This window comes from Felis catus, chromosome B1 (genome assembly GCF_018350175.1).
Source record: "Felis catus isolate Fca126 chromosome B1, F.catus_Fca126_mat1.0, whole genome shotgun sequence".
NCBI classification, from domain to species: domain Eukaryota; kingdom Metazoa; phylum Chordata; class Mammalia; order Carnivora; family Felidae; genus Felis; species Felis catus.
This window is the reverse complement of record NC_058371.1, coordinates 126,808,240-126,832,613: the sequence shown is the minus strand read 5'-3', so window position 1 is coordinate 126,832,613 and position 24,374 is coordinate 126,808,240. Positions and strand designations below refer to the sequence as shown.

Below are 24,374 nucleotides of genomic sequence, written 5' to 3'. Positions count from 1 at the left end.
CTCTTGATTTCAGCTCATGATCTCAGTCATGATCTCATTTGTGGGACTGAGCCTGTGTCAGGCTCTGAACTGACAGTGTAGAACCTGCTTGGGATTCTCTCTCTCCCTCTCTCTCTCTGTTCCTCCCCACTTGTGTTCTCTCTCTTTTTCTCAAAATAAATAAATAAATATTTAAAAAAACACTAATATTTGTTCTTTCAATCCATGAGCATGGAATTTCTTTCCATTTGTTTGTTTCTTCTTCAATTTTTTTCACCAATGTTTTATACTTTTCAGAGCACAGGTCTTACCTCCTTGGTTAAGTTTATTCCTAGGTATTTTATTCCTTTTTGTGCAATTGTAAATAGGATTGTTTTCTTAATTTTTCTTTACATCGCTTAATTATTAGTGTGTAGAAATGCAGCAGATTTCTATACACTGATTTTGTATCCTGCAACCTTAATGAATTTATTTACCAGTTCTAGTAGTTTCTTGGTGAAGACTTTAGGATTTTCTATATATAGTATGTCATTTGCAATTATGAAAATTTTACTTACTCCTTACCAATCTGGATGCTTTTTATTCTGTTTATTTATCTGATTGCTATTGCTCTATCAGTACTATTTTGAATAAAAGTAGTGAGAGTGGACTTTGTCTTGTTCCTGACCTTAGTAAAAACCTCACTGTTTCACCACTGAGTATGGTATTAGCTGTGGGTTTTTCATATATGGCCCTTATTATGTTGAGGTATGCTCCCTCTAAACCTACTTTGTTGAGGGTTTTTATCATGAATGGATGTTGTACTTTGTCAAATGCTTTTTCTGCATCTATTGGAATGATCATATGTTTTTTATCATTTCTCTTATTGATGTGATGTATATTGATTGATTCATGAATATTGAAATATCCTTGCATCCTAGAATAAATCCCACTTGATTGTGGTGAATGATTTTTTTAATGTATAGTTGAATTTGGTTTGCTAATATTTAATTGAATATTTTTGCATTTATATTCATCAGAGATATTGGCCTGTAATTATTATTATTTTTTTGTATGTCTTTATCTGGTTCTATTATCAAGGTAATGCTGGCCTTGTATGAATTTGGAAGTTTTCCTTCCTCTTCTATTTGCTGGAAGTTTGAGAAGAATAAGTATTAACTCTTCTTTAAATATTTGGTAGAATTCCCCTGTGAAGCCATCTGGTCCTGGACTTTTGTTTGTTGGTAGTTTTTTGATTACTGATTAAACTTCATTGCTGGTAATTGGTCTGCTCAAATTTTCTGTTTCCTCCTGATTCAGTTTTGGGAGGTTATGTGTTCCTAAGAATTTATCCCTTTTTTCTAGGTTGTCAATTTTTTTGGCATATAAATTTTCACAATATTCTTTCACAATCCTTTGTATTTCTGTGGCTGTCAGTTGTTATTTCTCCTCTTTCATTTCCAATTTTGTTTATTTGATTCCTCTTCTTCTTCTTCTTCTTCTTCTTCTTCTTCTTCTTCTTCTTTTTTGATGAGCTAAAGATTTATCAATTTTGTCGTTTTTTTTCAAAGAAACAGCTCCTGGTTTCATTGATTGGTTCTATTGTTTTTTTAGTTTCTATTTCATTTATTTCTGCCCTAATATTTATTTTCCCCTTCCTTCTACTGGTTTGGGGTTTTGTTCTTCTTTTTTTTTTTTTTAGTTCCTTTAGGTGGAAAGTTAGGTTGTTTGAGGTTTTCTTGCTTCTTGAGATAGGCCTATATTGCTATATACTTCCCTCTTAGAATCACTTTCGCTTCATCTCAAAGATTTTGGACTGTTGTGTTTTCATTTTCATTTGTCTCCATGTTTTTTTTTTTATTTGCTCTTTGATTTATTGTTTGAGCTCTTATTGTTTAGTAGCATGTTATTTAATCCCTATGTATTGGTACTCTTTCCAGATTTTTTTCTTGGAATTGATTGCTAGTTTCATAGCATTGTGGTCACAAAAGATGCATGGAATGACTTCGATATTTTTAAATTTGTTGAGACTTGTTTTGTGGCCTAATACACGATCAATTCTGGGGAATGTTCCATTGTGCACTTGAAAAGAATGTGTATTCTGCTGTTTTAGGATGGAATGTTCTGAATATATCTGTTAAATCCTTCTGGTCCAATGAGTCATTCAAAGCCATGGTTTCCTTTTTAATTTTCTGTTCGGATGATCTGTCCACTGATGTAAGTGAGGTGTTAAAGTTCCCTACTATTGCATTACTATCAATTAGTTCCTTTATGTTTATTGTTAACTGCTAAATGTATTTGGGTGCTTCCATGCTGGGTGTATAAATATTTACAATTATTATAACATCTTGTTGGATTATGCCCTTTATGATTATATAGTGTCTTTCTTTGTCTCTTGTGACAATCTTTGTTTTAAAGTCTATTTTGTCTGATACAAATACTGCTATCCAGCTTTCTTTTCATATCCATTTACATGATAAATGCTGCTCCATGCCTTTACTTCAAGCTGCATGAGTATTAGGTCTGAAATGAGTTTCTTCTGGGCAGCATATAGATGGAACTTGTTTTTTTCATCTGTTCTGCCACCCTATGTCTTGATTATTTAGTCCATTGACATTCAAAGTAATTAGTGATAGGTATATACTCATTGTCATTATGTTATTTGTTTTATGGTCGTTTTGTAGTTATTCTCTGTTCCTTTCCTCGCTTGCTCTCTTCTCTCACAATTAGGGGACTTTCTTTAGTGATAACAATTGGATTCCTTTTCTGTATGTTTTGCATATCTATTACTGGTTTTTGATTTGTGGTTACCATTCAGTTTGTATGTAACATCTTCTTAATATAGCAGTATATATTAAGTTGATGGTTGCATAAGTTTGAACCCATTTTTTATTCCTCTCCTTCCAGCATTTTAGGTAAATGGTGTAACCATTTTATATTTTATTTTATAACTTCCTTAACTGATTTTTACAGATATATTTATTTTTACTGATTTTGTGCTTCTTACTTTTCTTACTCTTACTTACAGCCTTTCCTTTCCACTAAAAGAATCTTTCTTTAACATTTCTTATAGGGCTGGCTTAGTGGGCATGAACTGTTTTAACTTTGGTTTGTCTGGGAAACTCTTTATATTTCCCCCTATTTTGGACGATAATCTTGCTGGATAGAGTATTCTTGGCTGCTGATTTTTTTTTCTTCCTTTTAGCACTCGGAATATATTGTGCCACTCCCTTCTGTCCTGTAAAGTTTCTATTGAAAAATCAGCTGTTGGGGGCACCTGGGTGGCCCAGTCGGTTGAGTGTCCGACTTTGGCTCAGGTCATGATCTTGCGGTGTGTGAGTTCGAGCCCCTGCGTTGGGCTCTGTGCTGACAGCTCTGAGCCTGGAGCCTGCTTTGGATTCTGTGTCTCCCTCTCTCTCTGCCCCTCCCCTGCTCACACTGTCTCTCTCTATCTCAAAAATAAATAACAGATTTAAAAAAAAAAGAAAAGAAAGAAAAATCAGCTGATATCCTTATGAGGTAGGGGAGGGGTTCCCTGGTGTGTAACTGTATTCTTCTCCTTGCTGCTCTTCAAATTCTCTTATTATCGCTACTTTTTGTCATTTTAATTACTATATGTCTTGGTGTGGGTCTCTGAGTTGATTTTGTTGGGGGATCGTTCTGTCTCCTAGGTCTGGTTTTGTTTCTATCCCCAGATTCAGGAAGTTTTTGGCTATTATTACTTCAAATACATTTTCTGCCCCTTTTCTTTCTCTTCTCCTTTTTTTTTTTAAATTTATCTATTTTGAGAGGGAGAAAGCACACATGTGAGTGGGGGAGGAGCAGACAGAGAGAGAGAGACAGAGACAGAGACAGAGAATCCCAAGCAGGCTCCACACTATTAGTGTAGACCCTGATGAAAGGCTCAAGCTCACAAACCGTGAGATCATAACCTGAGCTGAAATCAAAAGTCAGACACTTAACTGACTGAACCACCCAGGCATTCCTCTTATCCTCTTGCGATCCCTATAAAATGGATGTTATAATGCTCTGGTGTCATGGACTTCCCTTAGGTTATTATCTTCTCTCTCTCTCTCTCTCTCTCTCTCTCTCTCTCTCACCTGTTCAGCCTGATTGCTTTCTATTACTCTGTCCTCCAGGTCATTGATCTATTCTTCTGCTTCCTCTAGTCTACTGCTTATTCTATCTAGTGTTATATTTATTTTCATTTATTGAGTTCTACATCACTGATTGATTTTTTCATGTTTTCTATCTCTTTGTTAGAGGTCTTGTTGTCCTTCCACTCTTGTGTCAAATCCAGTGAGTATCTTTATGATCATTACTTTAAATTCTCTACCAGGAATATTACTTATCTCTGTTTCACTTAGGTCTCTTGCTGTGATTTTGCCCCGTTCTTTTATTTGTGACATATTCCTCTGTCTCTGCATTTTGTCCAACTCTCTCTGCCTGCATCTGTGTGTTAGGAAAGTCAGCTATATCTCTTACTCTTTAAAGTAGTAGACTTATGAAGAAGAGGTCCAATAGTTCCCTGCAGTGCAGTGTCCTCTGTTCACTAGAATCTGGGGCTTCAGGGATTGTCTGCTATGTGTGTTCCTGCACCCTGTTGTTGTGTCTTGGCCACTTTTTTTCATGAGTCCTGTCATCTGCAGTAGGTTTCTTTGGCCTGTTGTGGGCTGTATTTGGTCCCTGTGGTATTAATGGACCAGTCTGGGGCTGACCTGGGCTTAAGTTAGACCAGGTATTTGCCAGAGATGCAATACCACCAAACTACAGGGCACTTTCCCTGTATTGTCTCTGGAGAAGCTTTCACTGGTGGGTGGAGCCTACAGTCAGACCAGCTGTCTGCCCACCCCCTGCTGGGGCACAGTGAGACTGGTATGTTTGGTTATCTTTCCTTCTACTTGAGATGAGAATCACTTTGAAGTGATGCCAACTTCTTTCAGGGCTGTTTGCATACTGCCAGACTTGTGGTACCACTTTGGATGGGATCCAGCCAAGGGTGTACTGGATGGGGGCATTGGAGGGGACAGAACTGCAAAGTGCTCAGGGGCAGGACATTCAGCATTAGTAAGGTTTGCATGCCTGTTCTCAGCAAGAGGGTACCAGCAGCCACGGGGCTGGTTTGAAAGTGGGGAGGGGATTGGGTGGGTTGCACAGTGTAAGCAAGTTAGGTAGTGTTAGCATCTTTCTGGTTCCCACAAGTGAATGTGTATTTATGCTGGAGCATGGAGAAGGGAAATGGTACCTTCCAGCTCCTTTGTTCCTGGACAAGTCTCCCATTAATCTCTGTCCCCCCAGCACATCTTCTGAGATTAGTAAACAAATCTCCCTCTGGTATTCCCCAAGCATTTTTCAAACTCCTGGTTCTATTTGGTATCTCTGTATCTCTGCTTTTAGTTGTGCTGTCCCTACAAGGGCAGGGACTCAGTTTTCTCTTGCCCTCCTTGCTCTCCCAGAGCCAAGCCTGATGATTTTTAAACTTCTAGGTTTTAAGTCTCACTGGTTGTTTGAACTCACAAAATTTGGCCCCTTTGTTTTTCAAAGCCAAATGTTATAGGGATTCATCTTCCCCATGTGGGCTCCCTGATGTGAGGGTTTCTCTTTCCTCTCAACACCCCCAGTGTACCTCCCTCCAGCAGACAGTCCCATTGTCTGTTTAGCTCCTGACTATGTCTCTGCCCTTCCTATCCTCTTCAGTGTGGTCTCTTCTCTACATTTAGTTGTGGAGTTTGTTCTGCCAGTCTTTTGGTCATTTTTTGGGTTATTTACACTTATGAGAGTGTTATCTAGTTGTATCTATAGGACAGGGGAGTTTAGTGTCTTCCTACTCTGCCATCTCCCCTGGATGGACTAATCTGGGTTGTTTAAACAACAATTCTGGAGGCTAGACATCAAAGATCAAGGTGTCATCAAGGTTAGTTTCTTCTGCAGGCATCTCTTCTTGGCTTGTATACATCCATTCTGTCTTCACATGGTCTTTCCTCTCAGTGAATCTGTGTGCTCACCTCCACTTCTTACAAGGACAAGGGTTGTATTAGATACGGTCCATCGATGTGACCTCATTTTATATTAATTACTTCTTTAAAGGCCATATCTCCAAATACAGTCACATTCTGAGATACTGGGGGTTAGGATGTCAACATATGAATTTTGGAAAGACAAAATTCAAACTGTAACAACTTAGTATTGCGTTACATCAAGAGGCACACAATGTCAAGCTCACTATGTCTCTCCATGTAAGGATACAGATTTTGCTTTCTAATTAGTAAATCATCTCTGGGATGAAAACTTGAATATCTTGTGATTATCCTGTTCCTTATCATCCTTTCACTCATTCATTGTACCATCATCAATTAATGATTCTTCTCTAAATTATTATTTTAAGGATGCACAGTGGTGGTTTTCCAATTTCATCATTTCCCTGAATTTATTAGCTGTCATTCTTTTTTTTTTTTTCAACGTTTATTTATTTTTGGGACAGAGAGAGACAGAGCATGAACAGGGGAGGGGCAGAGAGAGAGGGAGACACAGAATTGGAAACAGGCTCCAGGCTCCGAGCCATCAGCCCAGAGCCTGACGCGGGGCTCGAACTCCCGGACCGCGAGATCGTGACCTGGCTGAAGTCGGACACTTAACCGACTGCGCCACCCAGGCGCCCCAAGATGAGGAAATTTAAAGAATATCCCACCACTAACCAACAGAAGAGATGGGATCAGGTGTCTTTAATTTCATAATGACCTTGTAATTTTGAAATTGCTTTCTTATGAAGAATTAATTTTACTCATTACAGACAACTATAAATATATCATCCATGACTATTTCTTGAAATCCATGTCTTTGGTTCAGTAATGCTTGTACTTTCAAGAGTATAGACATGTATAATGCAAAGCATTTATAATATTATCAAATAACTCAGTAGGAATAGTCCACAGATATATTGCACAAATATTGCACATATATTGCACAATAATGTAAAATGTTAAAATGAAATTTATCCTGAAAATTGTGTTTCAACTAACTAAGGTAGATCTGGCAGTAAGAAGAATTGTGAATTATACTTAATGTTGGTAGAATTTGAAATGGCTGAAGGAAAGGAGTAACTTTTTGGGAAAATCTTTGTAAAGACCATTTCTTTTTTTTTTAATATTTATTTACTTTTCAGAGAGAGAGAGAGAGAAAGAGAGAGAGAACACAAGTGGGGGGGGGAGGGCAGGGACAGAGAGAGACACAGAATCTAAAGCAAGCTCCAGGCTTTGAACTGTCAGAGTTGTGTCCAAACTCACAAACTGTGAGATCATAACCTGAGCTGAGTCAGACACATACCCAACTGAGCCACCCAGGAACCCCATGTAAAAATCATTTCAAGAAAAAAAAATACATATATATATGTGTGTGTGTGTGTGTGTGTGTGTGTGTGTGTGTATGTATGACTGATTACAATGATACAATTTGAGTTAAATATATTGTAAAAAATGATAGTTGCAGAATGAGAGATATAAAAGGTTAATTTCAAGGCAAGCATTATTACCGCAAAAAAAATGAGATGCCACAAGTACAGATGTGGTAAAGTTTGGGCTAGATGTGTGAACTGAATGACTCAAAGTATCAAATACCATCCTGACATTGTGGGTGTAGACAATGACAAAATGATGACACCACAGTGTCATGAGGAAAATGAATTGCAAGAACACAGGGAGAAAAAAGTAAAGTCTTGTATGTTTATGTGAACTCAAATTTCTAGTTGAAAGTGCCCTAACAATTATAAGACATACTTAACTAGAAAAATAAAAAGAGAAAAAAAAATTAGGATGAAAAAAATCAAATAAGGAAAAGATACAACATGAAGTTTTCTCGTTAATGGGCAGTTATTGAAAATCAAGCATTATGTGTTTTATACAGAATTTAAATCCCATCTTTTTCCAGAAAATTTATTATGCTAGTTATCAACATATAGCAGGTAATTATCAAAAGGTGAAACATACTCAATACTTCTATTCTCCTAAATTGGTTTATAAGGATTTCAACATAATAAACGCCATATATATGAAAAACCCGCAGTTACTATCACCCTCAGTGGGGAAAAACAGAGCTTTTCCTCTATGGTCAGAAACAAGACAGGGATGTACACTCTCACCACTGTTATTTAACATAATACTGGAAGTCCTAGCCACAGCAATCAGACAACACAAAGAAATAAAAGGTGTCCAAATTGGCAAGGAAGGAGCAAAACTTTTACTATTTGCAGATGACATGGTACTCTATATAGAAAATGTGAAAGACTACACACACACACACACACACACACACACACACACACGCACAAACCTACTAGAAGTGATACATGAATTCAATGAAGTCATGAGATACAAAATCAGCATACAGAAATCTGCTGCATTTCTATATACCAATAATGAAGCAGAAGAAAGAGAAATTAAGGAATCAATCCCATTTACAATTACACCAATTGTAAGATACCCACAAATAAACCAAAAAAGAGTAAAAGACCTGTGCTCTGAAAACTATAAAACACTGATGAAAGAAACTGAAGATGACACAAATAAATGGAAAAACATTTCATGCTCATGGACTAAGAAAACAAATATTGTTAAAGTGTCTATACTACCCAAAGCAGTCTACACATTTAGTGCAATCCCTATCAAAATACCACCAGTATTTTTCACAGAGCCAGAACAAACAATCCTAAAATTTATATGAAACCACAAAAGACCCCAAATAGGGGCACCTGGGTTGGTTGGGCATCCAACTTCAGCTCAGGTCATGATCTTGTGGCCTGTGAGTTGAGCCCAGTATCTGGCTCTGTGCTGACAGCTCAGAGCCTGGAGCCTGCTTCAGATTCTGTGTCTCCCTCTCTCTCTGCTCCTCCCCCATTCATGCTCTGCCTCTCTCTGTCTCTCAAAAATGAATAAATGTTAAAAAGCAATTAAAAAAAAAAAAAGACCCTGAATAGCCAAAGCAATCTTGAAAAAGAAAAGCAAAGCTGGAAGCACCACAATTCTGGACTTCAACTTATATTACAAAGTTGTAGTGATCAACACAGTACGGGTACTAGTACAAAAATAGACACAGAGATCAATGGAACAGAATAGAACACCCAGAAATCAACCCACAACTGTATGGTCAATTAATCTTTGACAAAGCAGGAAAGAATATCCAATGGGAAAAAGTCAGTCTCTTCAACAAATGGTATTGGGAAAAGTGGACAGCAACATGCCAGAGAATGAAACTGGACCACATTCTTACCCTATACACAAAAATAAATTCAAAATAGATTAAAAACCTAATTGGAGGCATGAAATCATTAGAATCCTAGAAGAGAACACAAACAGTTACCTGTTCGACACTGGCCATCACAACTTCCTTCTAGATATGTCTCCTGAGGCAAGAGAAACAAAAGCAAAATTAACTATTGGAACTTCAAAAAAAACTTCTGCCCAGCAAAGGAAACAATCAACAAAACTATAAGGCAACCTATAGAATGGGAGAAGATATTTGCAAATGACATATCTGATAAAGAGTTTGCATCCATAATATATAAAGAACCTACAAAATTCAACACTCAAAAAATGAATTGTCAAAAATGGGCAAAAGACATGAATAGAAATTTTTCCAAAGAAGACATCCATATGGCTAACAGATGCATGAAAAAAAAAATGCTCAACATCATTCATCATCAGGGATATGCAAATCAAAACCATGAGATATCACGTCATACCTGTCAGGATGGCTAAAATTTAAAAAATGCAAGAAACAACAAGTGTTGGCCTGGATGTGGAAAAAAAGAAACCCTCTTACACTGTTGGTGGGATTGCAAACTGGCACAGCCACTCTGGAAAACAGTATGGAGGTTCCTCAAAAAGTTAAAAATAGAACTATCCTATGATCCAGCAATTTCACTACTAGGTATTTACCCAAAGAATACAAAAATACTGATTTGAAGGGACACATGAATGCCTACGTTTGTACAGCGTTATCTACAATAGCTAAATTACGGAAACAACTCAACTATGCATTGACTAATGAATGGATAAATAAAAGGTGGTATACATATAAAACAGAATATTAGCCATAAAAAGAAGAATGAAATCTTGCCATCTGTGATGACATGGACAAACTGGAGGGTATTATGCTAAGTGAAGTACGTCAGTCAGAGAAAGACAAATACCATATGATTTCATTCATATGTAAAATTTAAGAAACAAAACAAGTGAGCAAAGGGGAGAAAAAGAGAGAGACAAACAAAGAAACAGACTCTTAATTATAGAGAATAAATTGATGGTTACCAGAGGGGAGGTGGGTGGCAGGATGGGTTAAATAGGTGATGGGGATTAGGGTGTGCAATTGTTGTGATGAACACGGGGTATTGTATGGAAGCGTTGAATCACTATATTGTAAACCTGAAACTAATATTACACAGTATGTTAACTAACTGGAATTTAAATAGAACTTTTTTTTAAAAGGCACATATAGGGATGGAATCATCATTAATTCCACCAGTTATGAGGATTCAGGACCTGTGTGTCAGAATTTATCAATGTGAAAAAAAAAATTTCTCACCATGAAGAGCACAGAGCACTAGGGGGTACATGACCCTCCTGAAATTATGTACAATCCATAACATGCATATGCTGGTTTTTCTAAAGCATTCCATGGCTTCTTAAAAATCAGATTCTCAAAAGAGGTTCATGACCATCCCCTCTACCTCACCAAATTATGAATTATTATTTTGAGAAAAGAAGTATTTACTTACAAACTGGTAATATTTGTCTTAGTTTCTTGTTACCAAAGAAGAAAGATCTACTTAGTTTTATGACTTGGTATCTTGTATTTTCCATTTCATATTTATGTGTGGAGGTAAGATTAGTTTATACAAGTTTCCATTACCAACTAGGTGTGGTTTACATTTTAAGATATCAAGTTAAGAAGGGATCCAGGTTTTCAAACCCTATTTTTAATCTCTGTTGCTGTTTATTATTTTGTTTTGCTTCTTATTCAATTCAAATTTGGAAGGATTTCTCTTTTCTTGAATTGCTTCATGGTTTTATTTTGGTAAATATAAAGCAAAAAGAAATAAAAATAAAATGTTGACAATCTTTCCTCCTATTTAATGAAGAAATTTGAGGCTTCTATAAAACATTTTCACTGAGCCTATTTCAAAGCTAACAAGCAATTAAGATTTTGGCAGCTATATTAGTCTGGAGCCTATGGAGAAACAGAATTGGTACAACATATGTAAGTATACAGAAAGAGATTCATTATAGGGATTGGTTTATTCACTTTTAGAAGCTGAGAAGTCCTGCTCCGAGCTAGAGGTCCAGGAAAGCTGGTGCTCTACTTCAAAAGCCCAAGACCCAAGTCTGAAAGCCTGAAAACAGGCTCAAAGGCAAGAGAAGATGGATGTCCCAGGTCAAGCAGAAGGAGTGAATTTGCCCTTCTTCTACTTTTTTTCTCTATTCAGGCCCTTCAAGAATTATGTAATATCTACCGACATCGGATGAAGGCAATCTTCTTTACTCAGTCTACCAATTCAAATGCTAAACTCTTCCAAAACACTCTCAGAGACACACTCAAAAATGTTTACCAGCTCTCTGGGCATCCCTTAGCCCAGTCAAATTGATACATAAAATTAAGCATCACAGCAGCCTTACATAAATATTTATTTTAACTTAAAAGGTGAATTAGGGGCGCCTGGTGGCTCAGTTGGTTAAGCATCTGACTTTGGCTCAGGTCATGATCTTGCAGTTCTTGAGTTTGAGCCCCACATGGGGCTCTGTGCTGACAGCTCAGAGCCTGGAGTTTGGAATGGATTCTGTGTCTCCCTCTCTCTCTGCCCCTCCCCCACTCACAACTCTGTCTCTCTCAAAAATAAACATTAAAAATTTTTTAATAAAAAAATAAATAAAATAATACCCATTTTACTGTATCTTATGATTTTATAGGTTAGGAATTTGGGCCAGGCTTGCTGAGTGATCAAATTTTATCATTTCTTTCTCATTTACTAGTTGGAATACTTTTATAAAGAAACACTCTCTCTCATCTATTATTTAATTACCCAGCAGAACCCTTCTGAGTAAAGGCAATATAAAAACTTGGTTCTTTTCCTATTCTTGTCAATTTTCATAACAATGAATTATCTTTTCCTTTCATTCTCCAAAGATAACCAGTTTAAAAAGAAAATCAAAAAGAACTGATGGATTTAAACATATTTGATGGCTTTCAAATAAATTCTTTAGGGGTAATCATGAGAACAACACCCATAGAGTTCCTGCACGATGTTAATAGTTTATCTGTGCCTATATATGTATGTATGTATATATACATACACATATATACATACACATATATATGTATATATGTGTATGTATATATATATTTGTAGGCTCTGTGCTTGGAAGAACCCAATGTGCAGAGCCTGATGCAGGGCTCAATCACAAACTGTGAGATCATGACCTGAGCCAAAACCAGGAGTCAGACATTTAATTGAATGAGCCACCCAGGCACCCCTGTGCCTTTATATTTTAAAAGCACTTTTTGCCCAATATAAAATCTTTGGATCATATTTTATTTCTTTGAGCTTCCTAGATACAATGTTCCATTTTCTTTCAGCATAAAGACTTGTTGTTAAAACTGTGACGGTAATATAATTTTCTTTCCCTTATAGGTCACTTGCTTATTTTTGTCTAAATGTTTAAGGAATTAAAAAAAATATTTTGAAGTCTAAATTTTATTAGAATATGTCTTGCTATTTGCCATCTGGGTTGATATTCACAGGTATTTATGTGCTCTTCCAATATATGGTTTCAAATCTTTTTAATTTTCAGGAAATACTTTTGGAATTACAACTTTTAGTTATTTCTTCCACATCTTTGTTTTAGTTTTCTTCTGTAGTGATTCCTATTATAATTATGTTGGATCTTCTTTGCTTATTTTCAATATTTATTATTTTCTCTTGAAATCTATTTACCTCTCTTTTATTTTTTATTTTTTTCCCTTTCATCTACTATTTCTCTTTAGGCATTATGTGTCACATCTAGTTTAGTATTCATTTTAAAAATATATATATATATACATATATATGTGTGTATATATATATATATATATATATATATATATATATATATTACTTTTCTTCCCTTCTTGAGTTACATTACCTCTTTCCTGAGTTTTTTGTTTGTTTGCTTGTTTGTTTGTTTGTTTTAACTCTGGTTTAAAGGGTGCCTGAGTGGCTCAATTGGTAGAGCATGTGACTCTTGATCTCAGAGTTGTGAGTTCAAACCCCACAGTGGGTGCAGAGCTTACATAAAAAAAAGTAAAAAAAAAAAAAAATTAGTAAGAAAACACCTCTGGTTTATGTCATTCTTCCATGACATGTAACATTTTGAAGATACTCAGCTTATTTTAACATTTCTTTGTGGTTATCTGTATGCTTAAGGCATTTTATATAGTTATTAATATCATTCATTCACTCAACACATATTTATTGAACAAGTACTATGTGCAGACAGGCATTGTAGCCTGAACCTGAACCATACTAGCCAATCAAGATTAATGAGTTATGCAATTCAAATTTTGTGGTTGTTATGCAACAAAATGTTGACAAATATACCCTACTTACAATTATTAAGTCCTAACCGTGTTTAGTCTCAACAGAATACTTTTATACCATAAATTCTGCTTTCTTGAAATTCTCATTTTTGACCCTGTCAGCTGGATTTATGTCTTTAGGAACAGCTTAAGGAAGATATATTTTCAAGGAATTAAAAGTTTGAATTTTTTTTTATCCATCAATGAACAGCATATAGATAATCTAAACAATTACTGAGCCACAATATTTTCCCTCCCCATCTTTGTAGTTGTGTCATCATTAATTTCTGGCATTTAGTTTATTGAACAAGTTCTGACTTTTTTTTTGCCCTTTTGTACACTGTCTTTTCTGGAAAAAAAAAAGGGGGGTGTGGGGGAGGCACCTGGGTGGCTCAGTCATTTGAGCATCTGAGTCTTGGTTTCAGCTCAGGTCATAATTAATCAAAGTTTGCTTCTCAGTACTCTGATCCTATGTTTATTATTTCTTTAAATTTCATTGATTTCACTTCTTTGTCTTTTCCCTCTTCATTCTAGGGGGAAAGGTGGTTTTCAAATTTTCTTCCATATCAATAATTAAATGTTGATAGTCACTTTTTACAAAATGTGTTAAGTTTATTGAGTTACAACTTATAAACAATAAGATTAAGTCTTAAAAAAATTTTTTAATGTGTATTTACTTTTGAGAGAAAGACAGACAGAATGTGGGGGGTGGGGGTGCAGAGAGAGAGGGAGACATAGAATCCAAGGCAGGCTCCAGGCTTTGAGCCATCAGCACAGAGCCCAACATAGGGCTTGAACCTACAAACCATGAGATCATGACCTAAGCTGAAGTTGGATGCTTAACTGACTGAGCCACCCAGGTACCCCAAGATTAAATTTTTTTAAGTATATAGTTGAGTAGGATTTGACAAATATATTTAGTTACCACTATAATTAGCCCACTCTGGGAAAGAGTAGAGTGAGACAAGCAGGACACCAAGGACTGAATTTTGGAGAATGACCATATTAAGGGTCATAAGGAAGAAAAGTCAGAGGACTGGTTTTTAGCCCCAATTACTGCTATAATTTTAGAAGATTTTAGGTTCATATAGCAATCCTTCCACTCTTTTGCCTCCTGTTATGGGCTGAATTATACCCCCTCCAAATTTATATGTTGAAGTCCTAATTCCCATTATCTCAGAATGTGACTACACTTGGACATAGGGTTGTTAGAGATGTAATTAAGTTAAAATGTGGTCATTTAATTAAATTATGAAAATTAGTCACAAGCACAGAGGGGAGACCATTTAAAGACACAGGGGAAAGATGCCCAAAGAAAGAGGGATAAAGCAGAAGAAGCCAATCCTGCCAACATCTTGATATCAGACTTCCAGCCTTCAGAGCTTTTGAGAAAAAAAAAAAAAAAAAAAAAATTCTGTTGTAGAGGCCATCCAGTCTGTGTTGTTATATATTCCCTTAACCTTTTAATCCACAATCAAGCAAAATCCCTATCATGGAAAATTCCAAGTCTCCCAGGTCAGTGAATGCTATAGAACAATCCCACCCTTAGAACTGGGCAAGAGTGGGGGGCCTGGGTGGCTCAGTCAGTTAAGCGTCCGACTTCAGCTCAAGTCACGATCTCATAGTTCACAGGTAGAGCCCAGCATCAGGCTCTGTGCTGACAGCTCAGACCCTGAAGCCTGCTTCAGATTCTGTCTGCCTCTCTCTCTGCCCCTCCTCCACTCACATTCTCTCAAAAATAAATAAATGTTAAAAAATTAAAAAAAAAAAAAAAAGAATTGGGCAAGAGGGGTCCCTCTACTGGACCTACTGCTTTACAGAACTCAATTCTGGCTCTTTTCCTGCTATGCCCAACCCCAAAGAGCAAGGAATCAGTGGGACCAAAACCTATGCCTTCAATTTTAGAGAATGCTTTTGAGTAGGTGGTCCCTGAGGTCTCTGCTTACACAGCTCCAAGAAGGCTAGCGGTGACTTTTACCCAGGTCTTTCCTGCTGAGGGCCAACAGATACTTCCAGTATCTATATTCTTAGATCCAACATGAAACAAAAAGGCTTCTAGGCCCAAAAGGTGATGAAGCAGTAGGACAGGAATAGGTTTGCCAAAGAAAACACAGGATATCTTGTTAAATTTGAATTTCAAACAAACAACAAATAAGTTTTTAGAACAAGCAAGTTCCAAATATTTAATGGGGCATACTTTTACTAAAAAGTATTGTTTATCTAAAATTCAAATTTAACAAAAAAGCCTTTATTTTTTTAAACAAATATGGCAACACTAGATGGAGTTATAGTTGGGCATTTGAGCTGGGTGTCCATATGCATGAGCACCAGGCTCCTAATGGTATCAAAATGAATGGGAGGACATGATACAGGGAAGGCAGGATATATATGCCAACCAATTCTTGAATCATCCACATGCTGTCCAAAACAGAAATTCTAAATTCAATCCGGCTTTCCAGGTTATTTTCAAAATAGGGCAATAGGATGTATTTTATTTTTACATTTTGCTAACTGTATTTATGTTTAAATATTTAGACATATGATGTGTGGGTCTCAATTTTCACTCTTGCTCCAGTTGTACAAATGTCAAGGGGTGCTGTAGAAAATTGCCTTAAGAAATCAACAGAATCATCAATCACATATATAGGATTAGGAAACTAAGGGTTAGAGAAGTGATATATTATTTGCCTAAAGTCATTCAGCTAGTGGAATCCATTTTCAATGTTAGATCTATCTGAATATAAAGCAAATATTCTTTTTTAAAATTACATGTACTGAATGGTGACTATGGTTAATAATACTTTATTGCATATTTGGAAGTCGCTGAGAGTAGATCTTACAGCAAATATTCCTTACCACCAAAAATCATTTACTATGTATAAGTTGCTGTATCCCTTGATCACATCAGTTACCATGCATGCACTAAGTTGGTGCATTTCATGGCATATCAAAAATACGTATAATGAAATCTTAATTGTTCAGGCTTTGATTCTGAATTTTATGGGTCAAGACAGTTGATTTATAAGTGTGCCTGCATTTGATAAACCTGTGGGTTCATGTTATAATTATACAATTCAAAACACTGATTTATAAAGTAGAATGCCAATTTAGGATTACAATGGCCAGTGTATTTGGCAGAATGTTTTGTAGTAATTTCTCTTTAAGGGAAATGCCAACCAGAGGATCAAATTAAAACACAGGAAACTGCCTGTTTAGCCAAATGCTAGAACAAAAAAAGTAAATATTCTAAAGGAATATTTCGGTCAACATACATGAACGGTCATATTCCACTCTAAGAACAATCCAGCGAACAGTGGGGAGGCAGTTCATATGCTCTGAAGTTCAACATACCCGGCTTTTTACTTCTTATTATTTAACGTCTGCAGGCCTCAGTTTCCCTTTTTTGTATAAAAAAAAAAAAGGCTTCATGTAAGGGTTGATTATTCACGTAAAATATCTAGCACAGTATCAACATGATACTATGTATAAATTATACAACACATTATACATAATATATAAAATACTATATTATTATTATGTTACTTATTGCCATTGAGCAATTTATTACTGTTTCATTTAATAACTCTCTAGCTAACCTGGAGAAAGAGGCCATAAACGAGCTCACAAGCGTAGAGGCGGGTACGAATTACCATGGCAACAGCGCGCGCCTAGACATCTTCCGCTCGCGCGTCGCTGGGGAAGAAAAAAAAGCCTAAGCTGCGTGTTGCGTCATCACCGCGCGCTCCTTTGGTCTCTCCGTGCTGTTTTGGAAGGTCCCGGCCCGGCTACCGTCGCCCCACGCCAGGAATTATTTTTTCTTTCAACCTTTGTTACATCGCATCGAGCCTGCAAGACTGTAAGTACTAAAGAAAGAAAGAGGGCGATTGGGTGATCATTAAAAGAGATGCTGCAGCACACTCTCCACCTCTGAACCCTCCCTGTGTTTTCTTGATCCTATCAGCTTCCTCTCAGCTGGGATCGCGCCGCGTCAACTTCCGGGCGGGTGCCCGCCAGCACGGCCTCCGCCGCTCCCCTTCTTTGGCCCCTTTGTGTCCCCGCAGTATCGAGGCGCGGGCCCTGGCACGTCCTTTCTCGAGGCAGGGAGCACCGTAGTGCAGGGAGCCTCTCACTGTGGGCGGGGGCGCGGCCCGCAGGGGGGTTAGAGTGGGGAACGTGCCTGCGCGTGCTGGGGTAAGAGGAGGTTGCACGAGGGTCAGCGTGTGGTTTGAGGAAGGCGGGGCGGGGAGGGGGGTGAAGAAGGGGAGTAGAGACAGAAATGGAAAATTTTAAAAAGATATCCCTGTTCACCTTCTGATCATTGTGGCCTAACAATGAGGCGCAGCCATAATAGTCATCCTGTGCCACTGGCATGTTTGTGTGCTCTTAATTGCCTTGGGAATGAACTGCTAAGGCTTTGTATATTTTATATTGTTTTCATGGCCTCTTTTTCTCTTTTTATTTTTTTCCTGCAGATAGTTCATTTAAAGCTCTTAATTCCACAGGGTGGTGGTGGTTTCTGCCAATATGAATCTTTTCAACTTGGACCGTTTTCGCTTTGAGAAAAGGAGTAAGATTGAGGAAGTGCCCGAAGCAACCCCCCAACCCTCCCAGCCTGGCCCTTCTTCACCAATTTCTCTTAGTGCTGAAGAGGAGAATGCTGAAGGGGAGGTTAGCAGGGCAGGCACACCTGATTCAGATATAACTGAAAAAACAGGTGAGTTACAATGTTGCAAATTGATGTAGCATCAAGAGGTATTTAGAAGATGAAAAGCAGAAGAGATTCTAATATTTATTCTTGATGTTGTATGTACTAACACATTGTTCTCCGCCTTGCGCTTTTAAACACGGCTTTGGGGCTGCCATAGGCACCATTGTACCATCAACTGAGCATCCATAGCTTCTTCAGTTTTATATGAGTTCTTGGAATGTGGCCCAGTGATGGAAGTTGATATCTGAATTTAGGTCATCCTTAGGTCAGAATAGTTGCTGCTGGAAGAGAAACTAGGTGATTCAGTCCTATGATGTAGACTGAGTCTGCTATTTGGCCAGGCATTTATATTAATTCCGGTATTTTCCAAAAAATAATTGCTCACTTAGTATGAACCAGACTTTACTCAAGGTGCGTGAAGACCACCTCTGAGCAAATGAAGAGCAGATCTCATTCAGATTTTGCCACCACTGGACTTCTGGAGATTCCCCAGGGTGCAAATGAATAATTGGTATTGTTCAAGGTGAATGAACCATTTTTAACTTCTTAAGCTGGTTGTCACAATAACACAATTTGAGAGGAAGCCAAAAATTAGCATTTCCATTTGAATCTATGTTCTTTGAACAATTAACAGTTAGAATATATTTGAACTCTTTTTACGTTTTAGGCATAATACTGAGTACTACGCAGTCTCATTTAATTTGCACAGCAGTCCTGCAAGATTTTATCCACATTTTGTTGAAATGAGACCCAGAGAAGTTAAATTGTTAGGAAGTTGATAGCACTGGAACTCAAATCCAAGCAATCTAATTACTGAGCATAAACTTTTAATTGTTTGCATTATGCAGTTTCTTTTGAAGGGTGAAAGGAATATTAGAAGTTTTATTTTAATGTTTATTTTAGTAATTCCTTTTTTAATGCAAAACTCAGTATTTCCCTAGCATCTTTTATGTTGATGTGGCCCTGACAAGATTGGTAATACATATGTTGTAATGTTGGTATCTTATTTTGTTTGCTAGTCTTCTGTTTAACAGTGATGGCAGACTCCCTACAAGTTATCATTTGAATCACACCTCAGAATACTTGGGTATAATTGGAACATGGTGGAATGATTTGGCAGGTTGAATTATGTGGTGATGAGGAGTCACATTTTGAAAAGCTTCGTTTGTATGAAAGGTTCTGAACTTGTCCAAATTCTGTGGGGGAACCACGGAAGCCCAGGAGTGATGTCCTTGTGTCCATTCTTTCATTGATATCTACTCTGCATAACATGCTCTAGTTAATATGTAAACACCCAGGTACTTTAATATTTTAACAACACATGTATTAGTCTGTTTCCTATGTAGTTAGAGAGGGCTGGGAAGGCCAATGTGTAGGCATGGGATTTTGAATCCTTAGAAGTCTCGGCTGCTTCATTTTAGTTAAATTAGACATTGGACAAATTACTTACAATTTGAGATTAACAATTTTTTCATCTATAGAATAAAAATCACTTTGTAAACTGGAGTTCAGTGGAATGTTTTATCAATATTAATGTGAAATTCTTAATTGTCTCTTCCAATCAGAAGATGCTGGTCTACTTTTTTTTTCTGTTTAAGGAGATTTTATTTGCCTTTATTGGGATGGATTTTTTTTTCCCTTATGTGTACATTTTTCCTACAAACTGAGATTGCCTTTACAAATCACATGGGTAGTCTTCATGACATTGGGAAATATAAAAATTAAGTTTGTTCTGAGAATGGTAAGAAAAGATGACTGTAGGTGGTACTGTGAATTTGGAAGAATCTTAAAAACAAAGGTTAGGTTTCAATTTTACATTGTAGTTATTAGGGATCCATTAAAGCTCTCTCAGAAAGAAGGGTAAAATGATGAAAGAAAGTTGTTTTGTCAAGAAAAATCAGTCTAGCAGTCATGAGTACTGTACATTTTTTGAAGGGAGAGAATTCATTTAGGAAGCTCTTTTAAATTTTTTTTTTCCAACTTTTATTTATTTTTGGGACAGAGAGAGAGAGAGAGAGAGCATGAATGGGGGAGGGGCAGAGAGAGAGGGAGACACAGAATCGGAAGCAGGCTCCAGGCTCTGAGCCATCAGCCCAGAGCCTGATGCGGGGCTCGAACTCACGGACCGCGAGATCGTGACCTGGCTGAAGTCGGACGCTTAACCGACTGCGCCACCCAGGCGCCCCTAGGAAGCTCTTCTAATCTAAACTTGATTATGATAGAAAGGGAGAAGGAACAGATACGAAATATTTCAAAGAAAGAAAGGGCAAAGTTTTACAACCAAATCTGGAGGAGGAATGAGATTAAACAATAATTTTAGTTTAGGTTATTGAAAAAAATGGTAGTTTTGTACATCAGAATAGGTATAAGGGACCCATCCTCAGCCATTGGGCATGCCTTTAAAAATTCAAATAATAATTAAATGTCCTGCCCCCAATGTAGCATGTCGGACAAGACCTGAGGCAACTTAGCATGGGGTGGGGAATGCTGACTGAGTGTTGGAGTTTGGGCCCCAGTAGAGGGCAAGGTACCGAAGTTCGTTTAGAATCCTAACTAGATAATGGAGATTAGGGACTCATTGGTTGGGATGTGGATTTTGACCTTACTTCCTTTATCACCGTATGATAACTTTTTATTCTACCATTGTGTGATAAGTGCTATATTTGCTTATTTACAATGGAGCATTAGGGTCTAAATCAGGTCTAAATCATCTAATTTTTAAAAAATTTTTAATTCTACTTATTTTTTAATTTACATCTGAATTAGCGTATAGTGAGTGCAACAATAATTTCAGGAGTAGTAAGTAGTGCTCCTTACCCATTTAGCCCATCCCCCTCCTGTAACCTTCTGTTTGTTCTCCATATTTATGAGTCTCTTATGTTTTGTCCCCCTCCCTGTCTTTATATTATTTTTTATTTCCCTTCCGTTATGTTCATCTGTTTTGTCTCTTTAAGTCTTCATATGAGTGAGGTCATATGATATTTGTCTTTCTCTGACTAATTTCACTTAGCATAATACCCTCCATTTCCATCCACGTAGTTGGAAATGGCAAGATTTCATTCTTTTTGATTGCTGAGTAATACTCCATTATGTATGTATGTATGCGTGTATGCACACACACACGCCACATCTTCTTTATCCATTCATCCATCGATGGACGTTTGGGCTCTTTCCATTCTTTGGCTATTGTTGATAGTGCTGCTGTAAACATTGGGGTGAATGTGCCTCTTCAAAACAGCATACCTGTATCCCTTGGATAAATACCTAGTAGTGCAATTGCTGGGTCGTAGGGTAGTTCAACTTTTAGTTTTTTGAGGACCCTCTATACTGTTTTCCAGAGTGGCTGCACCAGCTTGCATCCCCATAAATCATCTAATTTCGTAAATAGGATGGGAATTGTAAAAATTACCTGTAATGACTCTTTCAGCTAACTCTTAATTTTACCAATCTTAAGATTTTATTTCCTACCACTGAGTTACTGTGTCACAGCCACACCTTTTTTATTTTTTTATTTTATTTATTTATTTTTTTTAATGTTTATTCTTGAGACAATGCGAGAGACAGAGTGCAAGCAGCGGAGGGCCAGACAGAGGGAGACACAGAATCTGAAGCGGGCTCCAGGCTCCAGGCTCTGAGCTGTCAGCCCAGAGCCCGATGTAGGGCTCGAACTCACGAACCGTGAGATCATGAGATCATGAGATCATGACCTGAGCCCAAGTCAGACGCTTAACCGACTGAGCCACTCAGGCACCCCCAGCCATACCTTTTTAAAAATATGGCAGGCAGAGCGCAATCTTTCCTTCTTCCCATTTGCTCTTTCTTCTGCCTCCAAGACCCTTCCTGCTGATATTTGCATATGACTTTGGGCTCAGTGATATATTTACTGCCTTTAGAAGGCCTTCCCCATCACAGTCTTTGAAGTAGCAACTCCAGCCCCTCCCCCCCAGCTGTATTTACTGTATTTTTCTATATAGTATTTTACTGCCTAACATGGACTATATATTTGTGTCTCCCTTATTAGAAGATATCCATGCGAGCAGAGAGTTTGTCTATTTACTTGTTCACCATTGTTCAGAGCAATGACTGCTGTATAGTAGGCTCTTAATAAATATGTGTTGAAGGAAGTAGTATTGAATAAGTGGGATGATACTAGTAATTGTACAAATATTTGAAAATATCCTTCCTCCTGTTTATAATCTTGAAACAGTCCCATAGCTGTCAGGCATTCTTCAGCCATGGTCACTTGAAACTGCTTTTGATATAGGACAGGCTCCCTTGATCCAATCCAGCTTTTGGATATGAGATGACATACACTTAACTTGTGGGCGCCTCTCCCTCCCAGGTTTATTTTGCTTTTATTGTATCCAGAGTTATTAATGATTATTGCTTACACATTATTTCTCTCTTTTTCTTTGACCTTTTTGAGACCACAGTGGGTTTCAAGGGAATAAAATGATGGCAGATGAGAGAGGAAAGAGCTTATATTTTATGCATAAAGAATAAAAATACGAGCAAAGCTTGATCCTCAAGGAGCACAAGGAGAAAAGGACATGTATACATACATAGTTAAAATGGTATAACGTAATAACTCACAGGGGAAGATGTTAAATAGTGTAGGATTGCAATCCAGTTCAAAAATGCTCATCTATTCTTCCTGGGCAGGATCAGGAAGAGTCACAGAGAGATTACTTTGGACCCTAAACAATGAATCAGGGCTTATTTGGTGAACAAGAGGTGAAAATATATATTGCTTTGAGGTGTGGTATGTCTATGGGAATAGGAGGGTTGTGTTATCTGTGGAAGAGGAGGTTTAGGGCTGTATGGATGAAGCTGAAAAGATAGAAATGTAAACTGCTAGGTTGTGAGGGGCCTTTTTATGCTGTGCCAGGAAGGATGGACTTTTTTTGGTATACACTATAGAGCATTTTGGTATGAGAAGACCATTGATAAAGCTGTTGAATTAATTGAAGTCTAAATATGGGAAAATGATAGTAGGACAGAGGAGGCATTTTAGGGAAATTTTATATTTCAGTATTTGATGGTATTTGGTGATCAAGTAAATGTGGAGAGTTTAGGGGCACCTGGGTGGCTCAGTCAGTTAAGCGTCAGATTCTTGATGATGGTTAAGGTCATGATCTTATGGTCCATGAGTTTGAGCTCCACGTTGAGCTCCACGTATGGTCCATGAGTTTGAGCTCCACTGTCAGTGCAGAGCCTGCTTGGGATTCTCTCTCTGTCTTAAATAAATAAACATTAAAAATTGTTTAAATAAATGTAGAGAGTTTAAAGATAACTCAGATCAGATATTTCTTGCTTAAACAGCTGGGTGATTGGCACAGTCTGCTGAATTAGCGTATTTAGGAGAAAGATACTAAAACATGTTGAGTTTCAGTTCTCCTATTTTATTTTTTTTTAATGTTTATTTATTTTTGAGAGAGAGACAGGTGTGAGTGGGGGAGGAGTACAGAGAGAGGGAGACAGAGAATCCAAAGCAGGCTTCAGGCTCCAAGCTGTCAGCAGAGAGCCCGATGCGGGGCCCGAACCCACGAACCGCGAGATCATGACCTGAGCTGAAGTTGGACGCCTGACCGACTGAGCCACCCAGGCGCCCCTCAGCTCTCCTATTTTAGAAGTGAGACCTAGTAGAGAGTTGAACATTAGAGTTTGTAGCTCAGGGATGGTTGGAACCTGAGAAATCAACTTTGGGGGTCATCATTATAGTATTTAAAAAATGTCCCCAAGCACAGTGTATAGTAAAAAACATTTAATGATGGACAGATGAAGGGAAACCAGTGGAGGTATAAAGGATAACTAGAGTAGTCATAGAAAATGATAGTACCTTGAAAGCTAAAGAAAGGTGAGTTTCCAGTTTTGTGTATAGTGAACAGTATCAAATACTGTAGAAAAGTCAAATTGGATGGGAACTGATAGAGACCACTTTCCTTGGAAATTAAACGTTGCGGTTAACCTTTTACAGACCTTTAACCCTTTCAGTAGAAAGGTAAGGAAGTGAAGATTAGTCTTTCAAGAAGTGAGAGAAACAACTTGACAGGAAGGCAGTGTCAAAAGATGTTTCAGGATTGTTGGACTGAGATACTTGTTGGCC

The 24,374-nt window shown here is 37.5% G+C and overlaps 1 protein-coding gene and 1 long non-coding RNA gene across 22 annotated transcripts in view; one reads left to right on the top strand and one right to left on the bottom strand.

The window, feature by feature from the left end:
* Nucleotides 1-17,283, bottom strand: part of LOC102899731 — a 230,005-nt gene extending 212,722 nt beyond the window's left edge. For 15 of the 17 annotated variants that reach the window (XR_006596934.1, XR_006596932.1, XR_006596933.1 and 12 more), the window contains exons 1-3: nucleotides 17,157-17,283; nucleotides 16,833-16,958; nucleotides 9,310-9,352 (exon numbers count right to left, since the gene is read on the bottom strand). This is a non-coding gene — a long non-coding RNA (uncharacterized LOC102899731). The remainder of the gene's footprint in view (nucleotides 1-9,309; nucleotides 9,353-16,832; nucleotides 16,959-17,156) is intronic. The other 2 variants (XR_006596936.1, XR_006596935.1) reach the window with 1 other exon arrangement.
* A 1-nt stretch (nucleotide 17,284) lies between these two features.
* SMARCAD1 (SWI/SNF-related, matrix-associated actin-dependent regulator of chromatin, subfamily a, containing DEAD/H box 1) overlaps nucleotides 17,285-24,374 on the top strand; it is a 78,856-nt gene continuing 71,766 nt past the window's right edge. For 2 of the 5 annotated variants that reach the window (XM_019829237.2, XM_006930958.4), the window contains exons 1-2: nucleotides 17,287-17,416; nucleotides 18,033-18,274. In XM_019829237.2, coding sequence (XP_019684796.1) covers nucleotides 18,085-18,274 — 190 coding nt within the window. In that variant the 5' untranslated portion in view covers nucleotides 17,287-17,416; nucleotides 18,033-18,084. Of the gene's footprint in view, nucleotides 17,417-17,611; nucleotides 17,752-18,032; nucleotides 18,275-24,374 lie in introns of those variants that run through there. The other 3 variants (XM_019829235.2, XM_019829232.3, XM_045056091.1) reach the window with 3 other exon arrangements.